The sequence below is a fragment of the Centropristis striata genome, chromosome 1 (genome assembly GCF_030273125.1).
Source record: "Centropristis striata isolate RG_2023a ecotype Rhode Island chromosome 1, C.striata_1.0, whole genome shotgun sequence".
Classification (NCBI taxonomy): Eukaryota; Metazoa; Chordata; class Actinopteri; order Perciformes; family Serranidae; genus Centropristis; species Centropristis striata.
This window is the reverse complement of record NC_081517.1, coordinates 12,882,733-12,910,429: the sequence shown is the minus strand read 5'-3', so window position 1 is coordinate 12,910,429 and position 27,697 is coordinate 12,882,733. Positions and strand designations below refer to the sequence as shown.

Sequence of the window (27,697 nt, the reverse complement as noted above, 5' to 3'; positions counted from 1 at the left end):
GTGCTCTGTAAATAAACTTTGACTCTCTGACTTGAAGTACTGTACTAAAGTACAATTTTGAGGTGCTTGTATTTTATTTGAATATTTCTATTTTATGTAACATTATAAATATTGCACTTTTTACTGCACTTTTATTTATTAAACCTCATAACAATATATTACTTTTACTGAAATAAGGGATCTGAATACTTCTTCCACCACTGGTAGGCACAAATAACCCGTGGTGGAAGTAGTAAAAGCTTAAGTACAAAACTTAAGTAGAAGTACTCATACTGCACTGTGAAATGACTCCGCTACAAGTAAAAGTCCTGAATTCAAAACTTATTGAAATCAAAGTACTAAAGCAAAATGTACCTAAAGTATCAAAAGTAAAAGTACTAGTTTTGCAGAATGGACCCACTCAGATTGTTTTATATATTACAAATATATGATTATTATTATAATTATTATTGCTGCATTTATGTAAGCAGTGTTTCACTGTTGTCAAGGTAGGGCTCATTTTAACTACTTAATATACTGCTATGTGCTTTCATTTATATAAAATAATGAAAAAATAATAATAATAATAAAAACCAAATAAAAGTCAACAGAAATAAATAACATAAAACTTTAAAACAATTAATAATGAAAAATAATAATTTAAAAAAGAAGTGTTTATGTAAATATGCATGATGATTTAAAATGAATCACGTTTTTTTTATTTTAAATCTCGACCTGATAAGTAACTACAGCTGTCAGCTAAATGTAGTGAAGTAGAAGAATAAAGTTACATAAAATGGAAATATTCAAGTAAAGTACAAGTACCTGTTAGAGAAATGCATTGAGGAAACCTTTAAAATTAAATTATCTGACCCAACAGTAAATCCTCACCTATTTATCTGCGCAGATCGTTTGATGGGGAATGATGAGCAGGAGACGTCCAAGTTCTCAGTTGAACATAATTTTATTACAATATGTCAAGAAATGTGCAGTTACAGAGATCTCTGTGGGTTCAAACATCACTTCCCTGATACGCAGGAGACTGGTTTCAGGTCATGAAGTCTGGACCAGTCTCATTTCCCTCGAACCCTTTATTATATCCTAACAATGGTTTGCTAATCATGAAAGTAGATTTCTTCCAGGAAGTGCCGCCCTCTTGATCCGTTGATTCGTCAGTTTTAATCAATATAGGGACACGCCATGTCACCAGGCTGTAATCTGCCCAGAACACCATGTCCGTGTCCCGACCTGTTCCCCAAAACATTCGACAAAACCTCCTGCCTTGTTATGACTTACAGAGATATAATTGGAGACACAGATGTTGCAATGTGCACATAAAATACAAAGCATATAATATATATTTTTGTGATGATAGAATCTTACATAGTTTAAGCAGTTGAGATAAATGTATCTAGTTTTGATGTATCTAGAGTAATCATAGTTTTAAAACATTATTAGCACATGATCATTGTATCAAAAGCATCTTACATGATTAATATATAAATGCATAGAGAGAGATAGCACAAACAAGGTTAGTGAATTACGCATGCATAGTAACCTCCGACAACAGAAACAGAAAAAGAGACAGTCAGCTAAATGTAGTTCTGTAGAAGTATAAAGTTACATAAAATGGAAATACTCAAGTAAAGAACAAGTACCTCAAATTTTACTGCAGTACTTAAAAAGAAAATGTTCTTAGATACATTCCACCTCTGCAAATAACTTATATTAACCTGCTAAAAAATATTGGTGGAAGCAGAACTTAGATATTTTACTTGAGTTAAAGTAGCAAGAAACCAATGTAGAAATTCTCTGTCATAACTAAAAGTCCTTGTTAGGTTAACATTTGCTGTATATTAGCATAAACATACATTAAGGCGTATTTTATTGTGAAGGTTCAAAACCAGAACTTCCTGTTTTTAGTCCAGCTGCTCTCTCTCTCTCTCTCTCTCTCTCTCTCTCTCTCTCCCTCTCTCTCTCTCTCTCTCTCTCTCTCTCTCTCACACACACACACACATCACATTACGCTCTACATTAATCTTTCTAATAAGACACTGTTTATGAAGTGATATATAAAAATAGTTATAACTTGTAATTGTTTTAGAATGATAAATGCAGGGCCATTTTAATGCTGGTTGCTATCTTACTTTTTAACCATCTGTAGGCTGCAGGAGTGAATCTAAATATATTTTTCTATGAGTAATTAAGTTATTAAGCATTAATAAAGCCACTGATTGCGACAAAATGAATTCACACAGGCACATTTGCATTTGAAATGTAATGCAAAAATCTTAATTTTATCTTCATTTACCTATAGTTTATCACCAAAAAGGCTACTCTTTTTGCAAAATCCTCTCCATCTCAAACGTTTTTAGTCCACATTGTTACAAAGGTTTCTTTACATAAGCTTATTTTGAGATTGTTTGGACATTCCTCTTTAGTGTAACAAGTTTTATTTCACCAGTGCAGCCTTTTATCTGGTTTTGTAGGTCCACGTGTGCCGGGAGCACTTTGTGCATTTAAATAGATAAAGATAAAACACTGCTGCTTTGGATTGATTTGCATAAATGCTTTGCTGCCATGTAATTCTTTCTCTGAACTTATGACAGCATAAAGAACATACAGGTACACTGCCTTCAGTACGTACATACACACTTACATAATACCAAAGACAAACATGTTGAGGTAAACGTGTTGAGCAGGACGAACCAGCCAGGCAGTTCAACTAGAAACTCATTTGAGCTCCAGTGGAAATGAGTCACGTCCTTCATGCTGACACATGACGAGTTTTTACTTTTTTAACCTAAATAAAGCAGTTAAAGGTTAACAGCTGATACTTCTGACAGATAAACATCATGTTGGTTGAACCTCAGATATCCCGTAAGATTAAAGGTGTGAGGCCATCTAGTGTCACAGCTGCCAAATAACATGAAAGTACATAATGTATTGTTGTTTTGGGGTTGTTGGGGTTTTTTGGGAAATTACATTTTAAAGAGGTGATAAAACCTTAATTATAGTTCATCTAAAAAAAGTTTTGGAATGACAAAAAAAAGTTTTGAAAATCGAAAAAAAAAATATTCTAATGAAAAAAGAAATCAAAAAAATTTTCAGCTTCTAAGATTGTCTAATCCAATGAAAAAATATTTATAAATTACATTTATATAGACATTTTCGTGTTGTCTTTAGGCAGTTTTGTTTGGACGGAGAGATTATATTACATTATGAATTTATTTAATCATTATAATTTAATATTTTTTGTTTAATTTAATAAAAAAGACGCTGTATTTCCAACATATTATAAAATATATATACCTAAACTACATTTGTATTGATTTTTTGTTGTTTATTATAATTTGACAATGAAGAAAATCACATCACGTATAAACACTTGTTTGTCTACTTTTTTTAGACTAAAACAGAAGAGATGATAAAAACCTTAAATACAGTATATAATTTAGACTTTCTTCTCATAATTAATTACATATTTACGACTTTATTCTAGTAAGTAATTAAATATTTACAACTTTAATCTTGTACTTAATTTTTTCTAAATGTGGCCCTAATCCTCGGTAGTTATATATATATATATATATATATATATATATATATATATATATATTGTTCTTGTTGTTTTCATAGGCTTTTTGTTTGGGCAGTCAGGCTATATTACATTTAATCAAATTAACTATTTATCTCATTTAAACTATAATTTGGCATTGAAGAAATCAAGTTTAACCTAGAAACATAAAGATCAGAACAAATCCTGAACTTTTCCACCTTCCACTTTCCATCCTCACGTGTTGGCAGATCCCCAAATAACTCGAAGTGAGTAGGAGGCATAGGTAGGAGGGAGCTCCTCCCCTAACATAACCTAACGTCTCCACAGTACGCACGTCCGCCACTTCATTCATTCAAACAGGACCCCGACCACCTGTCAGACCCGCGAGAACCCCGCTCAGACCCCCAGGTGACCCAGGTGAGCTCCGTCCGCCTCGTCTTTATCACTTTTACTTAAATTGGCTGATTTTCAGATGGACTTCTGAACGGAGTGTCACATTAAGACTTACTCCACGTGTTGGCGCCATTACAGAGAGGAAGGCGCGTTAATTAAACGTTTCTGGTAAAATGTAAAGTAGTTTACAGCACACAGAATATATAACAGATAGACCTTTCGGATTCTATAACCAAACATATTATATTTATATATGCTAATCAATCGACAGCATTTTGAGATATGATGAATTTTCTACATTAAGGAAGCTTTCTTATTGAATAAGAGATTTTGTTCAGAAGCTCTGCTGCTCAGATGATCAATAATAATCATGATGATTTATAATGAATAATAGGCTACAAACATGATCTAACATAACTATAACTATAAATCGTGCATGCTGTGTTCACTTTTAAAGACAGGAAATACAGCAGATACAGAAAGTCATAAAATATAATAAACGCTTCAGGTACTCAGATAAAAACACTCATGTAAACTTATGTACGTTTTTACATGTGTTTTATTACAGAGCTATGACAGAATAGTAATAATAATAACTTACCGTAGTATGCATCTTTGTTGCATGCATATTTGTTTTTGCTGCTTATCATTTTTTCTGTCATTGATTATTTTATTTTAATATAGCCGATCTTTTTGTTGTTGCCCAAGTGGCACAAAAAGCATCTTCAAATGATCTCAACCCACCAAAAGCTGTTTTACCCGCCAAATTAAATTAGAAATTAGCGGAAAATGGGCCCGATCTGGCAACATCTGATGTTGTGGATTTCCGTTGATGATGACGCAACAGATGAGTCATGAGATGATATTGACACTTTAAACAGGACGTGCAGATGTCATGGAAGAAGTTTTTGTCACTGTTTATATATAGACATTTATAAAAGAGGACATTATTTTTTCTTATGTGTTTTGTTTTGTTTTCAAAGGTACATTTATTGAACTTTTGCTCATTTTTTGCAAACATTTATAAACATTTAAAAAACCTCTGCAAAAAGATAGAAGACCTACCTCTTCCAACAATACCTCGGTTAATTAATAGTCACCTAACATATATATATTTATTTATTTCTTCTATTTTTTTCTTCTTTAACATATAGCACTCCTGTAGCGATGACAGTTGGCTCTTAAAGTTATGTACTTACTTGATTCCTATGGTCTAAGTCTAGCACCCTCAGGTTGAATGCACATATTGTAAGTCGCTTTGGACAAATGCGTCAGCTAAATGACATGTAATGTAATGTAAAAATAATTGATTAATTAAAAATAAATCAATAAACAACAACAACAATGGGAAAATAAATTGATTTTAGTCCAAATTGATTAATTAATTAGCTACTTTTATTCATCCTTTCTTATTGATGCCATATGTCATTAATTGTTATTATGATTGTTATTATTGTAATTGAACGTTATTATTAAAGGACTTATTCAGTATTTAAGAAGTCATTTTTTTACTGAGGTAAGAGTAATATCAGCAAAATGATATTAATCAATAATTAATTGGGAAAAATAGTAAATTTTACATCTGAAATGATCAGTTTATGATGCATTGTTACAGGTTAAAGTGTCTAATGGGTGGTAAAAAAAATATGTATGTATTATTGCGATATTTAATGTGTCAGTAAAGATACAGAGATACCAAGTATCAACCTTTGATTAAATAAATTAATAATATTACAAATACAAATAATAATATATAATATAATAATACTTATATTATATTACTAATAACAATAAGTGTTATTATTAATAATAATTATAATTTAGGGAATTAGTCGTTAAGAACATAAAGGTAAAATGATTGATTATCATGTAAAAAATCATCAGAATGAATACCAGAAACTCAGTGATGATTTGAGTCAGTTTAAGGCTGATACTGTAATGACCTACACATTAGGCGTACTGTGAACGCATCATGATGTGAAGCTTCTCTTGACAGAAATCAGGATGTGGAACGAAAAGAAACAGACTCCACCTGCCGACCGGTGAGTGAGATGTTTGTTTGGAGCATTTTCTGTACAAAGTCAAGTTTTGCCTCCAAGTTCAGGTTATAAACATGTTTTGTTTGTTTGTTTGTTTGTTTGTGCCCCCAGCGGTCAGGCTGTGGCCCTCATCATCTTCGTGCTCGGTCTGGGAACTCTGCTGCCCTGGAACTTCTTCATGACGGCCTCTCAGGTTTCACTCACACTTCTTCTTTTGCAAAACACTGATATATTCATTTTTATTTTGTTATCATGCAGTCAAGGTGCAAATGGTAGCTGTTTAAGGAAAGACTTTCATCTGTTTTTGCAAACCTGAATATTTCACTGATCCTGGCTGAATTTGGCCGCTATTCAGTTTCATAAAAGCAGCGGTGCATAAATCACCATGGAAATGTGTTCTGTTTCTCTTTTTTTAATTTCACAGTACAGTACAAAAAACAGTTTTTTATTAATAAAAATAAAGGATAATAGCAGACTATTGGTTCCTGTTAACACAATAAACAAGTGTATAACTTTCTGAATGCCATAACTACATACACTTTGCACATAGTACATCATCTGACACATATATATGAATTAACAATTAATAACTTTAACCGACTGAGATCGCATCAATTAACTTAACTGGCAATGTATCAAGATGATGTTTATTATCTTTTAACCAAGTATTCTATTTGTTTATGCATATGATTTACTTTACTTTAACCACAAGTTTTGTAAATGATGTGATTACAAATATTCAGTGTAAACTGAAAATACTGATATATTTCAATTTATATTTTCCCGCCGGCGTCATTGTTATTTCTTCGATTGCCATTTTTAAATCTCTCGGTAGACCAGTGTGCGCCAGCTTTATGGATCCAGAGAAAAACATTTTTTTTTTTAAGCCCAACTGACAACAACAACATACGAAGATGTTTGATTTAGATGATAAGATTTGCGAATATTTAAAGTGCTTTGCATTCAACTTGATCCAAAACTAATTTGGAAATAAAACAAAGAATGCTTCTGTAAAAATGAACATATTAAACAAAAATACAACTGCACTTTTTAACTTTGGTAGATTAACAGTTTTTGTGCAGAAATATTAACAGAAAGATTAACAGGAAAAATGGGACATAACTACACTGTTTAAAACAACATGCAACTTTAACATTTCTAGGCTTCATCTGAGCAGATTACCAGAAAATATGCTGCATCTGCCTGGAACATCTTACAACGTTCGCTCAAACTCAACACAATTATAACTACATGTGATGCTGTTGGGCCCAGAAAGACTTTTCCCACAGAACTACATCAGTAAAGAAAACTTCTATAAATCAGCGGATACATGGATGGAAGTCAAATTATTTTGGCTTCATGCCCCACTGAGCAGCTTTGAACAGAGCCCCGTCAGTGCAAAGATTGAGATTTGCACCGTTCGGGCAAAAAAAAAATGCAATCCCTTATAACCTAAAGCCAGACTTAAAAACAATGTCTCCAAGTTTCTTTAAAGATGTCCACAGAGGTGTTTAATATAAAGGTCTTTCTTTTCCTCTTTGTTACAGTATTTCAACCAGCGCCTCACGGCACCAAACATCTCCTCTAACGGCACATCAGGCGTAACAACCAAAGACTACAACTATGACAGCTGGATGGCCTTGCTCTCCCAGCTGCCCCTGCTGCTCTTCACCCTGCTCAACTCCTTCCTGTATCAGTGGTGAGTCCGACTTCATCGCCATTCACCTTTTAATGACTTTATGAACTTCAGTGATTATCAATTTAACTCTGAAACATACACAGTAAACATAAAATGAAAAAAAGAGGTGGTGGTAACGTTAGACCAGCCAATGCTGTATTAGTGTTGTGTTGCTAAAATTGCTGTTTTTGTCAATGGAGTCTGGTGGCTTTGTAGAAACAAGGTCTTTCCTGTCAGAAAGAGCTGTCTGACTGCAAGGCAAAAGGTTGAAATATTCTTAATATAGCGTGAACTTAAACCGATATTGTGTTCCTTTTTTAGGTGGCTTAAATGTGTTTTGCTGCAGCCCCCTGTCCCCACAGCGGTACATTTTCTCTCCTTAAAGCCACTTTTTTTTACATATATATATATATACAGACACATACAGTACAAGAAACATAGAAAAAACCCAACAGAGAAAAAAATGAATAAAATAAAAGTAAACAAAAAGATAAAACAAAACAGAAGCAACAGACAGCCAGCCACCACTTACTCATTAACGTAAAAAGAAGCCACCAGACTTCTTTGACAAAAACAGTAATTTTACCTCACAGAAGCACAGGAGCTGTTGGTCCACTGCTGCACTGATCTGTTACTTTGTTTGTGTTATTGTGTGACTTTCTGTCTCTGATCTGAACTAACGTGGCGTCCACACCAGACATTAGGAATAGATGAGGATATATATGAAGCAAGTGGATCTTAAAACATACAAACTTCAGCCAAAATGTGAATATTTGGATTTAAAAAAGACTGCAAAGCTTCAGAATGATATAAAAAAAAACCCTCAAACAGACAATGAAATAATAATGAACCTGCCCTTTAGCAGCTTTTCTTGCCCGTGAGGATGAAATGTAGATAACCTTTTGTTGATTGATGATATATTGATGATATTTGGTCTCTGCAGGGTTCGGACGCGTCTCCGAGTCGCCTTCAGCCTGATCGCCATCCTGCTGCTCTTCTCCCTCACCGCTGCACTGGTCCAGGTCCCCATGCTGCCCGACACCTTCTTTTCCGTCACCATGGCAACCATCTGGTTCATCAACAGTACGTCCACACAGCCTGTAACACCAAATATAAGAGGCAATAATAAAAAGTGTTACATTTAAAAAGACATATAAAATATAATAGAATAAATATCTTAACAAAATATTAGAGAAGCAATTAAAAAATATCCAATGAATAAAAAAAATAAATATAGGAAGTCGATAAAATATAATGAATTAAAATATAACAAAATTAAAGAAGCAATACAATTATATCTCATTAAAAAATAGAATAGTAAATATAAACAGATGTATAAAATATAACAAAATATAAAAAGCAATTAAAAAAATTAAATAAAAAAATTATTAAATGGTAAATTTTGAAGGATGTATAAAATACATAAACTAAAATAACAAATTATAAGAAGCAAGAAAAAAAAATACAGACTTAAAAAATTAACAATTAGTAAATATAAAAAGATGTTATCAAATAAAATATGACAAAATATAAGAGGCAAGAAAAACATTAAATAGTAAATATAAATGTATATGAAAATATAACAAAATGTATCAAGCAATAAAAAAAATCCAATTAAAAAACAATAAAAATTCAATTTAAATTTTAAAGGATGTATAAAATATAATGATATAAACTAAAATAACAAATTATGAGAAATAAGAAAAAAATACAGAGTTAAAAAGGCATGAATTAATAAATATAAAAAGATGTAGAAAATATAACCAAAGAAAATATGACAAATATTAAAAGCAATTAAAAATGTCTGATTAACCAAGCATTAAATAGTAAATATAAACAGATGTATATAAAAATATAAGAAAATGTAAAAAGACAAATCCAATTAAAAAAACAATAAAAAAGTAAATTTAAAAAGATGTATACAATGACATAAAATGAAATATAAAATATAAAATATGACAAAATATTAGAAGCAATAAAACACATTCAATGAAGAAAAATATTTTGTAGTAAATTTAAAATACATTTAAAATATAATAAAGTTAAGAATCAAATTTAAGAAGCAATACAAATATTTGAGAGTAAATATAAAAAGATTCAGAAAATATTATGAAATAAAATGTGTCAAGAAAATGAGAAGAAATAATAAAAATCCAAAAAGGAAGAACAAAAGTAATCGTAAAAAAATATCCAGTATAATAAAATAAAATAAAATATAATAACATAATAATAACAAAATATTAGAAGTAATTAAAAAAGAAAAATATTATGAAATCAATTTAAAAATACATGTCAAATATAATAACTAAATTCAAGAAGCAATAAAAAATAAGAAAAATTAGATTACCAAAATAACAAAAATCCAAAAGGGAAAAACAAATGTAATCATAAAGAAAAAAACAATATATTGAAATAAAATTATAATAAGAAAATATTAGAAGCAATAAATAAACAAATACAAATAGATCTTTGGAAAATATAAACATACAAGATCTACTTGTAGATCTGAGGTCTGCCCAAACGCTCAGCTCCTTTAAATCAGGACTAAAAACACTATTGTTTACTGCAGCGTACTCTTCACTTTAACGCTTATCTGCTCTACTCTACTGCCCTTACTTTTTAACTATGCAATGTTTGACTTGTGCTTTTTAGTATTTTATCTATTTTCTTATCCTGCTGTATCTTATTTTATCTCATTTGTATTTTTATTTCTATTTCCCTGTTTTAATTGACTGTTTTTAGTGTTTTCAATTGTGTCTTGCTGTTAATGTGTATGTAAAGCACTTTGAATTACCTTGTGTTGAATTGTGCTATACAAATGAACTTGCCTTGCCTTGCCTACAAAATATAAAAAATATATTATATTTCTCCCTGTGTGTGTGCAGTGTTCAGCGCCGTGCTGCAGGGCAGTCTGTTCGGTGTGGTCGGCCTGTTTCCTCCTCGCTACAGCACGCTGTTCATGAGCGGTCAGGGCCTCGCCGGGATCTTTGCCGCGCTCGCCATGCTGCTCTCCATCCTCAGTGAGTAGAAACACAAATTGACCTCTAACCTTCAGCCAGAATGACTTGCACGATGGCGGTGTTGAAATGTTTGAAACAAACATAAGGAACGTGTTGGTCTGCAGGTAACGCAGAGAAACGCTCGGCAGCGTTGGGATACTTCATCACTCCGTGTGTGGCCACGCTGGGGACGCTGATGTGTTACCTGCTGCTGCCTCACCTGGTGAGAGCACACACACATAATACACACTGATGCACACATAACACACACTGACACACACATGTAACACACTGGAGATAAGATGAATTAATCTGGTCCTGAACTCTGTTAGAATGAACTAAATCCAGCTGTTCTCCTTGTTTTCAGTAATTTATATTTATTTTATGATCATTTATTATTTTTTGTATGTATATATAATAAATTGTATTTTTATTATTATCAATAAAATATTATTGTTATTATTATTATTCTTTTCAAAGCAGTTAAGTTTATTTGAAGTCTTTAAATTAATATTAAATATTTTTTTTTTATTATTTAATTACATTTTATAAAATTCTCTGCTGCTGCTAAATAATAATTAAAGAAACTTTTAAGAAATTAAAAAAAAAAATGACATTGGCTAAATGCAAACTTAAAGAAATGACTGAAAGGAATATGGTTTATTTAAAAAAATATTCTATTGACAGTCTATGATTGAAACCTCATTAAAAAAAACAAGCAAACAATGTGTATTTTTTTTTAATGAGTTATTTTAAATTTAATTTAATAATTTGTTGTCATCATCAGTCCCTGAACTCCTGAAAAAGGATATATATATATATGATTTTAATAACATATATATATATATTAATTGATTTTAATAAGTAAAAATATGATCTCAGCCCACATCATTCTCTCCTGACGCTGTCGACTCTCCTCTGCAGGAATTTGCTCGTTTCTACCTGAACAGAAATCAGAGTGACAACGTGGAGACGCAGCAGGAACTCCTCAGCAGCTCAGGTCGGTTCTGACACACGACAATGTTTCCTCAGCGATTTATATTCTTATTTTAGTATTTTCTAGCTTATATTAGTCAAAGGTTCTGCACCAGCTCGATATAAATCCATGCTGTCTGATAGCTGAATAATGCTGAATCATCAAAACTTAAGAACTGCTTTTTACTCTAATAGTGAATTTGCATCATTTGCGCCAGGCTACGTAGCTTAACTCCATTCAGAAAACAAGCATTTTGAAAGTTGTTTGTCCCTTCATCTTACGGGTAAAACTGAAAAATCATGAATTTAGAGTTTTTACACATCAGCAGCATGTTGGGGTCGATTCTGCATCCTTTTGATCCTTTTATTGACATTGAATCTGTTTATTTTGGGCTCATACTGTCATATTAGCACTGTATGGGCACCTGAGGATGATATTATGAATCCAGACATGACATGTTTTATACACAGAGGCAAAGCACTTTACAGAAAGCCATAGACATGGATTTGGAGTCACAGCTGGAGCAGCTGGCTCCAGGTCAGTTTGTGTGATCTCACTGTTATTAACTCAGTCACTGATACATTTTTATCTTTTCTCTTTAAAGAAAAGAAAGAACTCGAAGCCAAAGGGAAGTTCATCAGTGAGCCGGAGGAGAATCAGGAGCGCTCGTCCGTCCTCAACGTCTTCAAAAAGGTCAACAGCTTTTTTTTATTTTTAGCACTGTTGGATTTCAACATTAGGATGTTTATTGTGTTTATTAAGTGTTTATTTTAGTATTAAACTCTTCCTGCATTCTGATGACGTTTCAATCATCACTTTATGGTGCAAATATCTTAATTTATGTGCAGGAAAACACTGAAATAAGGCACTGGGCGATAGTTCAAAATATAAAAATATGATGTAATATAACGCAGTTTAAGGCTCTCAGACTTAAATATTTTTATTCTTCTGTAGATCAACTTTTCTCATTGAATATAATCTGTCAATGCCAACATATGTATGCATGATTAACAGTAATCTTCATTCCTATTTTTTAGTATTTTCTCTGAGACAGTAGTCTTTAACTGTGCATGTGGCATCAGTTAATTCATTTATAATCCCTGGACAGGTTTATATTTTTATGATCCATACCTGATTTGTATGTGTTTTGGATTTGCACTTATTGTTATTTTTATCTTAAACTTGTATATTTGCACCTTTTTTCCACTTTATATTGCATTAACTGTCCTGTAGTTTCACCAGGATGAATAAAGTTGTTTGTGTGTGTGGTGCAGATCTGGCTGATGGCGGCGTGTGTGACGTGTGTGTTCGCCGTCACCTTGTCGGTGTTTCCTGTCATCACTGTCCGAGTTCAGACCGTCTACAAGGACAGCCCGGCCTGGGGTGAGTCCACCTCACATCCCTTTGAGGATGTAGAAGAGTTTTAACCCTTGTGTTGTCTTAGGCGTCAAAATTGACCAGTCAGTTATAAAAATCATTTTCATAAAACATAAAAACCATGCATGCATGCATGTGCACACATGCATGCATGCTTGCTAAAAAATAGAATGTGAATAAGTAGGGAAAGTTTTGTCATTTTCATACCACAAAAACCATAGAAAACATGCATGCACATACAAATGCATGCTTGCTCAAGAAATATACTTACGCCTTTGCAGTACCTTTTAGTAATAAAAATAAACCCCTACTTTAGTAAAACAGTACACCAGCTATGACAGGTGTGAGTGGATTCCACTGATTTAATCCAGTTTTCTGCACAATAATGAAGAAAAACCTTGATATTCACAGTTTGTGATGAGTGACAGTTTGTTTCTTCATGCAAAAAAGATATGGGTTTTAAAATATAATCAAGCTGCTTTATTTAAGGGGTTATGGGTCATTTTAGATTTTTGACCCATAACCCCTTAAATAGGGTTAAGCAAATATTAACGTCAGCTAAAGTTGTTACATGTAACGAAACACAACAGTTTGGTTTAATTGTCAGTTCTCAGTATTTGTGTCTTCAGCTCCGTCCTGCTCTCTTTCTGTCTCACAGACAAAGTCTTCACCTGCGTTTGTTGCTTCATCGTTTTTAACGCCATGGACCTGGTCGGCCGCGGCGCCCCTTCTGTCGTCCAATGGGTGAGTCTACAGCTCGCTGGTGGAAGAAAAGTCAGATCTTTGACTTTAGTGAAAAGAAGCAGGACTACAGTATAAAAATACTCTGTTATGGTGCGTTCACACCAACGCAAAGACAGGGAGACGGAAACACCCAAAATTCAACTTGATCGAACCAGAATCCATAGAGAAAACCATCATTTTAACAGCAGTGTTCTTGTGTTCTTGCAGACAGACCTGACAAAGCAGCAATTCAGACTTTTCCACATCAGCATCATGTTGTAGTTATTTCTGCATCCTTTAGATCCGTTTATTTACATTAAATCACAGATAAATCTCTTTATTTTCGCTTCATACTGATGTAAAAGCGGCAGTCATCCAGACACTGTTCCTGGAGAAGCATTTGTTTTTTGCAGCAATTGTAGTTATTAATAAAACGGCAGAAAGAAAGATTGTTAATATCTACACCGGTGTATCTTGCAGAAGTAATGCAAATTATTACAAATTATCCCACTGGGGCGAAAATTGGCTTTGTGTTTGGCATGAAAAGACCAAAATCCTGCATTCAAAATCATACTTCAGTAAAAGTACAAAAGTATCAGCATAAAAATATATTACATTATTGAATTAAAATAATTGATGCATTGATGTGTTTCATCAGCTGGTAACAGTGGAGCCCATTTTACATACTGCTGGGTATAATATAGACTTAGAAAGACTTTATTGTCTTTCAGTTATACAAAAAAATGTGCACAATGAACAAAATTCCACTGCATTAGCTCACAGTGATTGTATTCTGTAATGTCAGATAAATAAAGTATAAATATAAAATTGTAAAAAAAAATAAAAAGAATTATATTGCACAGAAGCATAGCAGCAGAAAGTCTTTTTGTACATAGACAATAGACAATAAATAAATAATTATAATAATATAATAATAGTATATATAATAAGAATAATAATGCACAACTTATTAGTTGAATAATATATGTTAATCTCACTCTGTAAAGTGTCAGATATGAGATGTGTGGAAGTATTAAGAGCCAAAAAATGGAAATACTCACGTAAAGTACAACTAATCCAAATATGCATTTATTTGTTCACCACCGCTGCTGCTGCTACTTTAGTAATTACATTTTACAGTCGTCGCATTAATAATAATAATAATAATTCCTTTTTGTTTCCTGCAGCCTGCGAAGGACAGTGTCCTGTTCCCCGTCTCTGTGTTGTCTCGTCTCGTCTTCGTCCCGCTGCTGATGATGTGTAACGTCCAGAACGCCAGACTGCCCGTCCTCTTCCGTCACGACGCCGCCTTCGTCACCATCATGGCGCTCTTCTCCTTCTCCAACGGGTACCTGGCGAGCCTCTGCATGGCCTACGCCCCGCAGTGAGTCTCCTGCAGCCGCACGCACACGTTTATTTAATTTTCCTCTTGATATGATTTTCCTCTTGACTCATTGTGGCTGTTAGTGCATATAAGAAGGTCTCTCTCGACAAATTTTTGAATTTAAATTTAAATTTTTCTGCAAAATGACCGCAATAGTCAGGATGAATAAATAACTATATTAATAACTGCATTTATATAGCACCATAAAAACAAAGATTACAGAAAGAGCCATACAGTGTTTAAAATGAAGAGGATGTAATATATAATCAATTATAAATAAAATAAAGCAATAAATAATCATAAAAATAATAAATATAATAATAATAATAATAATATATAAATATATGTTTTAAAATAAAAAGAGCTGTACAGTGTTTAAATTAAGAGGATAATTTTGAGGGTTTTAACCCTTTAAATGCCAGTTTGATTACCTGATGTCACCGTTGCTATTCATGAAAAAAAAATTTTTTTGTCATTTTCAATATAATAAATGTTGGGGGATGATTTAAGAGATTAGTACAGTTACGAATATGAAATTAAACTAAACTAATAATGCACCAAAGTCATTGTTTTGGCTAATCTAAAATATAGTGAAATCAAGTAATCAAACTGACATTTAAAGGGTTAAAACTGAAAATAACTGAAATAATTGAATGTTTGGTAGTTCTGATCAGAACTGAAATTCAAAAGATTTAACCCCAAAAAAAAGCAGTAAAATATTAATCTGTTCTAATTTTATTGCAGTTTTTGGAAGTGGCTGTTTTTGTCCTTAATGGCTTTAAATCTAATACTCCTAAAAAACGAATAATTGAAGTCAATATATTGGCTAATATTTCACCTATCCAAGACTGAAAAAATCCCCCAGCTGCCCAACATTTATAATATGGAAAATAACTAATTTTTAGTGGGTTTTTTCATGAAAAACAACAGTGACATCAAGTAGTCAAACTGGCATTTAAAGGGTTAAAATCCTGATAGTATTATTACTACTATTCAATATTTGATCATTTTGATCAGGACTGAAGGTGATTAAAATATTTAACCCCAAAAAAGCAGAAAAAATATGAATCTGTACTATTTCATAGCAGTTTTTTGGAAGGCGACATTTTTGTGTTTTTTTCAATGACATCAAGTAATCAAACTGGCATTTAAAGGGTTAAAAACCTTAAACTGACTGAATGTTTGGTCATTTTAAGCAAGGCAGAAGTTGTTTCAGAGGTTAATGCAGAAAAAAGCAGAACAAATATTAATCTATAAAGTTTTTATAGCAGTTTTTTGGACTTTTTGGACTTCAGAGGGCAATAAATGAAAGTGATGCAGAGGGATAAAAAGGTTCATGTTGATGTTTAGGAGTGAGGTTGTCGTGCTGTAACCATTTGTGTGTGTGTGTGTGTGTGTGTGTGTGTGTGTGTGTGTGTCAGGTTGGTGCGCTGTAAGGACTGTGAGACAGCCGGGTCTCTGATGACCTTCTTCCTGGTCCTGGGTCTGGCAGTGGGAGCGTCTTTCTCCTTCCTGCTGGGAACGCTGGTGTAAAGCAGCGACGAGTCACTAGCGAGACTCAGACATCAGGAAACAAACAGGATGGACCCGAGAAAAAAAGCACTTTGTAATGGGACTCAATATTCAGAAATATTATCATTATAAACACATCTTTCCCTGCACTCATTAAAATACAACTTTTAGGGTCAGAGAGATTAAAAAGAGAAATATTTTTGGAAATCCACGTTTAGATTAGGTAAATGGGTTTTATATTTTACTAAAACATAGACATTAATGGGTTAATCGCCTTCAGTGCCTTGTTTAAAGATGCAGTGGTGACATCACAGTGACGCAGCGTTCCTATTGGCTACAGATTAAAATCACCCACTGAGGTTTAACAGGTGCATTATTGTTGTTATTACTGTATTTAAAAGTTCAGGCTGAACTCTGAACTTTGTTTTTTGTTTATTTATGTTTTACTGTACAGGCATTTGAATGTTTTGATATATTTCATAAGGGATAATTTTTATATTCATGTATTTTATGTCTCACTGTTTGTTTTGGGCCTGTTTGTACTTTTTTTTATATTATTTATGCCATTTTTGTATCATGATTCTGTCTTTTATAAACTACTTTTCTGTTTGCTTTGATAGCAAAATTTTCACTGTTGTGTTTGTTTTTACAAGTTAGCCTGAAGACTTTTTAACATACAAACTTTTTGTTTTTTTAGCATTATGTTTACCATAAAAAAATAAGATAAAAGAAAAACAATTATTGCACTAGTATTAATAGATTCATAAATAACTATATTAATAACTACATTTATATAGCACCTTTTAAAAACAATGATTACAGAAAGAGTTTAGAGTTAGAGTTTAAAAACTGGTTGAAATGTAGAGGATGGAACATGAAGTTAATTATAAATAAATAATATAAATACAAGAATATATATATAACATAGATATAGAATAGAAATGTAGACATATCTTTTCAAATTAAATTATAATAATTTTTTAAGTATATTTTTAAAAAAAATTAAATACATATCTTATTACAAAGATATGTAATGTGTTTTAGAATGAAAATAGTTGTACAGTGTTTAAAACATAATAGAATGCAATTATAAATGAATTAAAATAAAAATCTTCAATAAAAAATATGTAAATTGTATCTGTTTTAAACTAAAGAGAAGCACATGAAATTAGTTATAAAAATATAAATAAAATAAGTGCAAATAATTATAAATAAATACAAATACAAGAATCAGCAATGAAATGACGAATATATATGACACAGATACAAAATAAAAAATCTACAATAATTATAAAACATTAAAGAAACAAGTAATTTAAAAAATAATAAAAGCAATAAAAAGACAAGAATACATCCAATATAGAGACAGAAATGTACAATAAAAAAATTTAAATTATATGAGTTTTAAAATAAGGCATAAATGGGTTAAGATAAAGAGGATAAAATGTGAAAAATATGAACTAAAGAAAATGTGTGAAATAATAACTGGTTCATCTCATGACTGGGCAGTAAATATCCGTCTCTAAACAGACTTGCGAGAGATGAGTTATACACGAGAGCGAGTTAAATCAGACATTTGTTATATAAAACATATGAATTCTTCTCTCTCCTCATGTTTCCTGCTGCAGCTTGGCTGTTTCCTCTGACCTCACGTCCTCCGGCTTCCTCCCATTCTTTGATTCTCTGCAGGGAAACAAAAAAGGAAAGTGGCGACGAGACGTTAAAGTTTAAAATGAAGCAGCAGAAGTGAAAGTTGTAGGTGGATCTGATATGAATCTGAGCTGCTGACTGATGAGGTGAGACTTTGTTTCTGTTGCTTCGTTCTGTTTGTTTTCTCGGCACCTAAAAGTAATTTTCTGTCAAACTCTTCAATGCACTTGAACTGATAACACTCGAATCAACAGTGAAAGTACAGAAAGTTTGTTTTCCAGAAATTGACTGTTTTATTTTAAAGGGTTTTCGTGGGTTTTTTCTTATATTAAGTGCAAAAGCCCTAAAAAAAATACTATTATTACAAATATTATCCATAAAATAAAAGTTGAAATCTGTAAATTAATATTATGGGATATTAGATTTGTTTAAACAGTATTATTCAATTGTTTAATGGTAATGGAATGTTAAAATAAAGTGAATTCTATGTAAAAATGTTATGTTATCTATGTAAAAAATCATAATGACCTAAAGATGCTACAAACATGATGATCTTATAGAATATATAATTCATCGCTGCAGACTAAACACAACAGGATATAAAGGGGGTAAAATTAACCTTAAACATCTGCAGCAGGAAAATGTTCAGAAGAGGATGAGGGCCACACATGAAAAAAATATTAAACTCAGAAATTCTGACTTTACACTCAGAATTATGAATTTCAAGTCAGAATTTTGAGTTTAAACTGAGAATTCATGAGTTTGTCATAGGGCCACGGGGCAATCGCACAAGCACTTTTGTTATACTGTGGGGGTTTTTTTCTTCCTCTTCCGGACACAATTTCGCCCCGCTACTATTTTGTCCTGCAACTCTTCGAGTTGGGATTGGAGAATTGGAGATTTTCAAATGTCTACTTCTCCGGCATAATTTCACCTAGAGACTCCATTTGAACTTTAAACAGTAAACACAAGTCTTGTGTATTGGTGTATTAATCCACGTTTCGATAGGTCATAAAGTTTTTTATCAATCCCTGTTCAATGACCATGATCATTTTTGGAGTAATTCTGAGGTTATAATGGGTGTGTATTGCATGGAATGTTCCTGTCAGAGTGTGTAAAATAATCACTCAGTAGAGGGAGAGAAAAAATTGTCAAAAAATAAATTTGAAAACTGTGCTCCAGGCCGTAAATTCCACTCTACAGAAATAATTTATACATAGAAACGTAGGAAAATTTGTCTTCTCAATCTCAATCCTCTGGTAAAGCTGTCAGAGTTATAGTTTGGGCGTAGGACGCGCGGATGCGCCACCAACACGCACCAACAGCCCAATTGACTCCCATATTAAAAACGCAGGAAGATTTCTGTAGAAAAGCATATTTAACAGTTTTTCAGATCACCCTCACAAAGCTATTTCGTAATTTTTCTTCACAAAAAACATAAGTAGCTGTTCAGGAAGAACACAGGACGCTCAAGTGAAGTCGGATCAATGATAGGTATTATGGTTTTGCCAAAAATTATTTCTGTTCGAGTTACAGATGTTACAGTTACAGATACACGCACGCACACAAACACACACACAGGTCACTTTATGTGATTACAGTTACAGATACACGCACGCATGCACACACACATTTGCGCGTAAGCACGCACACTCATACATTTTGAGGTTGAAAGGGCATAGGTTGCTGTATAAATAAATACTTGAAAAGGAATGCTTGTTGTAGGTGTGCTCCTTGTATATAATATAGTATCATAACATTACTAGTATTAATTGTTTGAAATCTCTGAAGAATCTCATCATAGTGTAAACACACCAGCAGAAGCCCATGTGGCCCTTTCAGAATTTCCCCAGAGGAAATTTTCTAGTTTCTTTATATTATTTCTGAGAATAATCTCAGAATTCTGAGTCTAAAGTCAGAATTCTGAGATTATTCTCAGAACTCAAATATGTTTTTCATGTGTGGCCCTCATCCTCTTCTGTAAAAACAAACAACAAACACATCAATGCAGCAGGAAAATTAATCAAACAGCATCAGACAGAAGAGGAAAACATTTTACTGCAACACACAGACTTTTCCTTCAGTGAGGTTTTGAATGCAGGACTTTTATTTTCATGGCGTGGCGTTAGTGCTGTTTTTAGTTTAACCAGCAGAGCAACCAGCTGAGTGAACTCTGACCTACAGGTAAATATATGGACTCTTTGTTATCTTTTACTCAAACAATAGTCACATTTTCCCCCAGTCATAATAAACAATAAGTCTGAGAAACTTGCAGTTTTTTTAGGAATAAATAAAAGGTGTTTTGCAGCTCTGGGAGAAAAAAAACCTGCAGAGGATTTAATATTTGGGGTTTGGCCTGCAGCTACAGCGACACAATAAGCTCTCTTGTTATTGACCTGAGAGAGGAAGGCATGCAGGGCAGCTGATTACCAGAGCAGTGTGTGTGTGTGTGTGTGTGTGTGTGTGTGTGTAATGAGGCAGGTTGAACCTTCTACGTCAGCGTCAGTCGTCAAGAGAAGTCGGAGGCGGACCAACTGGACCTGCAGCTCTCTCAGTTTCTCTCTTGTTGTTTGTTTCCTGCAGGTCAACATGGCTGAAACACACAGAGGGACGACGCAGGGCAGGAAGGTGAGTTAAACACACACACACACACACACACACACACACACACACCTGAGGAACAGGAAGCAGGTGACACATTATATGAAAGGAACCTCACCACTCTAACTGATTCGTCAGATTCACTTCAGTGAGTTTTAGTCAAACTTCTCCTGTGAATGAAAACTAGTTCTGTCAGTTTTTAAAGAACCTGCTGCTGTCAAGCTGCCCGGAGTCAAAACAAGGCAACTTCCTGTCAGATTTGTCAAAATAAAAGCTCTATTATCAAGTGGCAGCATTTTTTTTTTAATGATCAAGAATTTTTTTATAGTTTATGGCGAGAATGGGGTGTGCAATTAATAATAAATAATACAAATAAAAGAAATAAAATGACAAAAATACAAATTTACAATAAAAAAATAAATCAATTATCTCTGTTTTTGAATGAAAAAAAGCAGAAACACAAAGAATGGAATGTGCACTATAAAGAAATTAAAATAAATCAAATCATAAAAGAATACAAAAAGGATATAAATTATGTACAAAAATCTACAATAAAAATATGTAAATTATATCTGTTTTAAAGAGCTGTTCAGTGTTTAAGACAAAGAGGATAGAGAGAAAGACAAGTCATGCAAAGAAAATAAATAATGTTAGATATGAAGTTTATTAAGTTACACAAAATCTGAGATGCATCGTAGAGATTTGAGTTAATATTCTGTAAGAGTCTCAGAATCCTTTAATGAAGGAAATGTCATTTACCCACTATTTGTAATATTTCACAACCTGGGAAATAACTATAACTCTAAGCCTTAAAGGGCGGCTCTCCTAACACCTGTATGACCTTTAGTGTATTATCCAAAACTCAAATAAACATTATGACAACGCATATATGTTGTTGTAGGTGTTTGTTTACTTGATTTTTTTCATCACACAGCCAACAGAGAAACCTTCTGAATGAAGTACTGAACTTAGTGTTTACATACTTTAGGAAAATAATTGTTCTTCTTCTTTGCCTCTCTATTTTTCTACTCCACTATATCAGACTTAAATAATAATTTTACTGCACTTCATTTATTTAATATCTTACTACAGATCAGGTTTCTTAAAACCTTTTTAACAGAGTTTTCATTCGCTGCCATCCTTGTTTATTCATCATGTGTTCATTGTTGTGGTTGTTTTTATGTTACACTGTAGCACTTTGAGACTTTGTTTAAAATGTAAAGAGCCTTACAAATGTATTCTTTTTTTATTATTAAATGTATTATTGTTATTATTACTCTTATTATTGATGGACAAAGTATAATTGCACAGGATAATAGCAGGACATTTTACAGGGTAGAAAAATTTAACAAAATTGTCATTAAAAAATACTTTTCAGTTTTATATTACGTTATCCATTTTAAAGTGGGTTTCAGTTGTTTTTTTGATTCTCTGTTTGTATTTTATTTTATTTTTACAGGATCGAAAATTAAATTAATTCTCCTGAAAAATAACTTTTTAGTTTTTGTATTAAGGTATCAGTTTTTCAACACTTCGGGTATTTTATTATTATGATCTGTGGTTAATTTTTTGTCACAGTGAGGCTCTTTCTTCTTCGACAACTGCCTTTATTTTGAAGGTTAAAACCTGAACTCTTTAAAACTTCCGGTTCTATTCAGACGTGACACAGCACGTGCTGATCACGTGTGACGTCACGCTGTGAACGTCTTTGACTTCATTAAGTCAATTAAGATTACAGTCAGAGAATAAAATAGAGAAAGCAAAGAAAACTCCAGTTTAATCTCCAGGATTCACATTAATATATTTATATTACTAATCACATAATAACACAAACTATCATTAAATCATTTTATTATGTATTTTAGTATTATTGTTGACTCACTTTAAGTCCTGCTGCACATTGTTGATGGGACAAAAGTTGTAATCTAAAAGTCTTTCTCTTTTCAGAAGTGGTGTGTTCCTCAGAGAAGTGCGACTGATGTTCGTCCTCCTGAGAGAGAAACTGACACACATCTGGTAACTGCTTTTATCAAAATTACTGCTTTATTTTCATGAATTTATGGCATAAATAAATAAAACAAAATAATAATAAAAAATATATATATAATCTATCTTCAAGATGTTTACAGTATATTTTTTAATTTCAATGTATTAATTTTATTGTAGATAGTTAATAATTTTCGATTTTCATTACATTTATTAAATCAAATGTCACACGTTTTAATTTGAAGCATTATTGTCTTTTATACTCCATTCAGATCAAGCATTGTCATTAAAGTGATTTATTTTATTTATTTATTTATTTATTTTATTTTGGAATTTTTTAATTAATGAACTTATAAAATATATATAAAACTTCTAAAAAGTAAATAATTGTTCTTTCTTTTACATTTTATTTTAATCCAGAATATTTTTTTATTAATATTTATTTATTTATGTTAAAAAAATAAAAAATTGACTTTTATACACCAAATAATTACAAAAAAAATGTTATTCAAATTATTTACTAGTTTAAAAAAGAAAATCAGTCAATCAATAAAATAAAATTATTTTTAATTATTTAAATATTTAAGATTTTTTTTGTAAAAACAAACAAACCCCAAACGTAATAGAAAATAAATAAATATTAATTCATAAAATAAATATACTTAACACAGAAGCATTGTTGTCTTTTATACTCTAATTAGATCCAGAGTATTTATTTTTTATTTTTTTAGTATTTATATCATTTAAAAAAATCAAATAAAATCCAGAATATTTAATCTCATTTACATGAATGTGTGTGTGTGCAGGCGGTTCCTTTCAGAGGTCACATCTCAGGCGGGATGCGGCCAGGAAAAAAGGTCGTCGTGGTCGGTGTGGTGGACCCCCGTCCTGACAGGTAAACAGAACATTAATGTTACTTCCTCTTTCTTTTAATAATCCTCCCTTCAGTATTAATGGTCCCCAGAGGAACCATGAACCATAATGACTTCTTCATCTAGTACCACCTTTAGGCTAAAATCCACACTTTGGTCCTTGAATTAGACATTTAAACTTTCTGAAGATATCATTATCTCATCTCATCTCTGTAGACCATCCCAAAAGAACCCATCAATCTTCTGAGAAGCCAGTCATTATTTAAATTTCCTAAAATGACCTAAAGGAAGCAAATAATGTAGGACCCAGGACAGAGCCCTGAGGCACCCCGCATGACAGAGCCTCAGTTACCAGGTGACACAGACAAACTCCCATCCTGCTGTTTGTCTCTCTGTCAGGTTTTACATCGCGCTGACGCGTGGTCGTGGAACGTCCCGGGAGCCTCCGCCTGATGTGGCTCTGGAGCTCTGTGTTCGGTTCAAGGACCAACAAGTCCTGCGCAGAGCCTGTGAGTCCGGATCCTGGGGGGACGCGGACAGAGCCGTGCCTTTCTTCCCCTTCATCAAAGGCCAGCCGTTCAAGGTACCTGCAATCTCTCAGTGTGAGACATGGCAGCTGTCAGCCTATATTATACAATTTATTTTAAAAAAACAACAAAACAAAAGTGACGTACAGCTGAACACAATCCATCACAACCCCATCCTAAAATTTGCTGATGTGGAAACAACATGCACGCTACAAAGAAAGTGTTTAAACAACACATTTAATTCACTTTAACCACCTTAATATTTCTTTAGTTATGTTATCAGGGTTAATGATGATAAACAATTTTTAATTAATTAATAATTAATCTGGGTCACTCTACATGGACATCAATTGGCGGTTAAGGTCTAAAACCATATTATAGTAAATTAAATGTGAGCAAAAAATGTATAAGCAATATGTGAATAAATTAATGTTGCCCCCAAATGTTTTTCTTTACTTTCCCAGTTGTTCATATGAATTTTTCTGGTTGGGATTATATTTTTCAGATTATACTGACACCATAAATTCAGGGTGACTCATAAAAGTACACATTGTAATATCTCTAGCATCAATTCAGAAGGTTTAAAGTAAGCTTTCTTTTTTCATATATATATATATATATGTATATGTTGTTGTTTTTTAAAATTATTTTAAAATTATTTTTCTCGAATTATTATTCTTATCATGTCTTGTTTTTTCCCCCCGTGCATTTAATTGTTTTTATTGTAAAGCACATTGAGCTGCATTATTTGTAAGAATGGTGCTATACAGATAAATGCATTATTGTTATTATTATTATTATTGATAATAATAATAATAATAATATGTTTTATTTGCATAGCACCTTTAATACATATTATTATTATTATTATTAATAATAATAACAACAACAATAATAATAATAATAATAATAATATAATCTTATTAAACATCCAAATACAGATTTGTAAAATGTCCCTCAAAAAATCAATAAAATATTTTTTAAATTACAGATTATTTTGAGAGAAAAAAAAACATTTTTTGGACTCTCTTCTGTCAGTCTTTTCACTTTAAAACGTTTAAAATGAAACTGACCAGTTATTTGTCGTCTCTGGTCCCAGGCTGAGATTCACTGTGAACACGGTCGATTCCGTGTGTTTGTGGACGGACAGAAGCTGTTTGACTTCCACCACAGACTGACGTCACTCAGCGACATCGACACGCTGTGGATCAAAGGAAGCCTCACAATAACCAAACTGGCCTGAAGACAGGGAAACTGTCAAACTGCTGACTGGACCAGATGTTAAAACGGAGAGAAAAGAGTCTCAGTGTGTGTTTCATGATGAGGGAAGTGGAAACTGTGTCCTCTGTGACGACGTTGAAACATTGTTTTGTTGTTGTTGGTTTCTCTTGCTGCCATTAACTCGTTTTAAATAGATTTTATTGCCTACAGATGTTCCAGATGTTCAGCTTCTCCGACTGTAAACATGAAAAAAATGTGTCTTGGGATTTACTGAAGGCAACAGAGGCTGTGGTGGGATTGTTTTTAAATTTTGTTGTTTTTTTTAATCACATTTTATTATGATTGGTGGAGAAAGTTTGGAGATGAGTACGCTGTGATCTGAAGGTGACGACTACCTCAAACCACACAGTGTGACGTCCTGCTGCCGTTTAGAATTAATATGATATGCATGAGTATCTGTCTGAGAAATAAATCATTATGTTTGAACTCACTTTTTATATTCAGTGTGTGTCTCTGTGTCTTTACCATCCAGTGAAAACTGACAGAATATGTTTGGATTTTTTTGTATAGTTTTTGAAATAAAGTGATTAATGACTGCATTTTCTCTGAGTCAGTAAATGTTTTCATATTAATATTTCTCAAAGAATTATAGTAAAATAGAGTAGAATAGTGTGGTCTAATGTGTATAGCCGCAATCAACAATTAGTTTTAATAATTATATTCAATATAATGTACTGTACTAATTATTATCATTGCTAAATCTATAAAATGTGAGACCACATCTAGGTACGTTGTCTAAAATATGAATAAAACAACACAGAGTGCAATAGTTTGCTAATCTTTTGTTATGTACATGCAATTAAAAATATTCAAAGATAATATATTTAGTGTAGACTTTTAAAAAAATTTAGCAATAAACAATCTGAATTTTGAATGTCTCAACCTCTTTTGGAATCTGTAACTAAGATTTTTTCAAAATATATGGATATTTTACTAATTATTTTCCATTTTTTAAAATGTATTATTATTATTATTATTATTATTATTATTATATATGCAGACAATAAACTATCTATACATATCAAAACTATTTTACTGATATTTTGTCAGATATTGTTTGTTGTTTTTTGGGGGGTCTAAGTGTGACAATTTTTTTCAACACATGAAGTAACACTTCATACTTATATATTGCAAATTATGACTCTATCTTTATATACAGACAATAAAGACCATAACTATTTTACTGATATTTTGTCAGATATTACATTTTTTTGTCTATTTTTGTCAACTTTGCAGTTACTTATATACTTTAGTTTTGCTATTTAGCATCAACACATGTTGAGAAAAACAAGTTAATAGTTAATAGTAACAAGTTAAAGTAAAAAGTTAATATTGACCTCTGAGATGTGGTGGAGTTCAAGTATAAAAGTAAAGCACCTTGAATTTGTACTTGAGTAAAGTAGCAGAAAATGTAAATACTCAAGTTAACTAAAAGCACATGAAATGAGTTCAGTACCTGAAGTTAATGTATTCCGTTACAGTAGTTACCTGAAGTTAAAGAACTCCGTTACAGTAGTAACCTGAAGTTAATGTACTCTGTTACAGTAGTTACCTGAAGTTAAAGTACTCTGTTACAGTAGTTACCTGTGTTAATGTACTCTGTTACCGTAGTTACCTGAGTTAAAGCACTCCGTTACCGTATTTCCCTGAGTTAAAGTACTCCATTACCGTAGTTACCTGAGTTAAAGTTATCCGTTGCGGTAGTTACCTGAGTTAAAGTACTCCGTTGCGGTAGTTACCTTTAGTCAAAGTACTTTGTTACAGTAGTTACCTGAAGTTAAAGTACTCTGTTACAGTAGTTACCGGTGTAAATGTACTCCGTTACCGTAGTTACCTGAGTTAAAGCACTCTGTTACTGTATTTCCCTGAGTTAAAGTACTCCGTTACCGTAGTTACCTGAATTAAAGTACTCTGTTACCGTAGTTACCTTAAGTCAAAGTACTTTGTTACCGTAGTTACCTGAAGTTAAAGTACTCTGTTACAGTAGTTACCCGTGTTAATGTACTCTGTTACCGTAGTTACCTGAGTTAAAGCACTCCGTTACCGTATTTCCCTGAGTTAAAGTACTCTGTTACCGTAGTTACCTGAGTTAAAGTACTCCGTTGCCGTAGTTACCTTTAGTCAAAGTACTTCGTTACAGTAGTTACCTGAAGCTAAAGTA

At 32.5% G+C, this 27,697-nt stretch overlaps 2 protein-coding genes and 1 long non-coding RNA gene across 4 annotated transcripts; 2 read left to right on the top strand and 1 right to left on the bottom strand.

The window, feature by feature from the left end:
• The first annotated feature begins 3,655 nt into the window (after positions 1-3,655).
• LOC131970568 (equilibrative nucleoside transporter 2-like) lies at positions 3,656-17,244 on the top strand. Its single transcript, XM_059331996.1, has 13 exons — positions 3,656-3,955; positions 5,928-5,973; positions 6,082-6,163; positions 7,518-7,669; positions 8,592-8,731; positions 10,534-10,668; positions 10,773-10,870; positions 11,572-11,647; positions 12,228-12,316; positions 12,898-13,006; positions 13,659-13,744; positions 14,911-15,107; positions 16,529-17,244. The coding sequence occupies exons 2-13, from the start codon at positions 5,936-5,938 to the stop codon at positions 16,638-16,640; spliced, it is 1,314 nt and encodes a 437-aa protein (XP_059187979.1). The 5' UTR covers positions 3,656-3,955; positions 5,928-5,935; the 3' UTR covers positions 16,641-17,244.
• A 607-nt stretch (positions 17,245-17,851) lies between these two features.
• On the bottom strand, positions 17,852-21,147 carry LOC131970592 (uncharacterized). Its single transcript, XR_009394196.1, has 3 exons — positions 20,989-21,147; positions 20,758-20,862; positions 17,852-18,302 (listed from the first exon to the last, which is right to left on the bottom strand). It is a non-coding gene; the product is annotated as an uncharacterized LOC131970592 (long non-coding RNA).
• Positions 18,324-26,075, top strand: LOC131970577 (galectin-related protein-like). Of its 2 annotated transcripts, XM_059332016.1 has the most exons (6): positions 18,324-18,415; positions 20,853-20,897; positions 22,818-22,886; positions 23,663-23,751; positions 24,128-24,311; positions 25,355-26,075. In XM_059332016.1, the coding sequence occupies exons 2-6, from the start codon at positions 20,859-20,861 to the stop codon at positions 25,496-25,498; spliced, it is 525 nt and encodes a 174-aa protein (XP_059187999.1). In that variant the 5' UTR covers positions 18,324-18,415; positions 20,853-20,858; the 3' UTR covers positions 25,499-26,075. The 2 variants fall into 2 exon arrangements, with proteins under 2 accessions (XP_059187999.1, XP_059187991.1); XM_059332008.1 differs by lacking the exon at positions 18,324-18,415 and having other exon boundaries at positions 20,783-20,897.
• Positions 26,076-27,697: the final 1,622 nt, after the last annotated feature.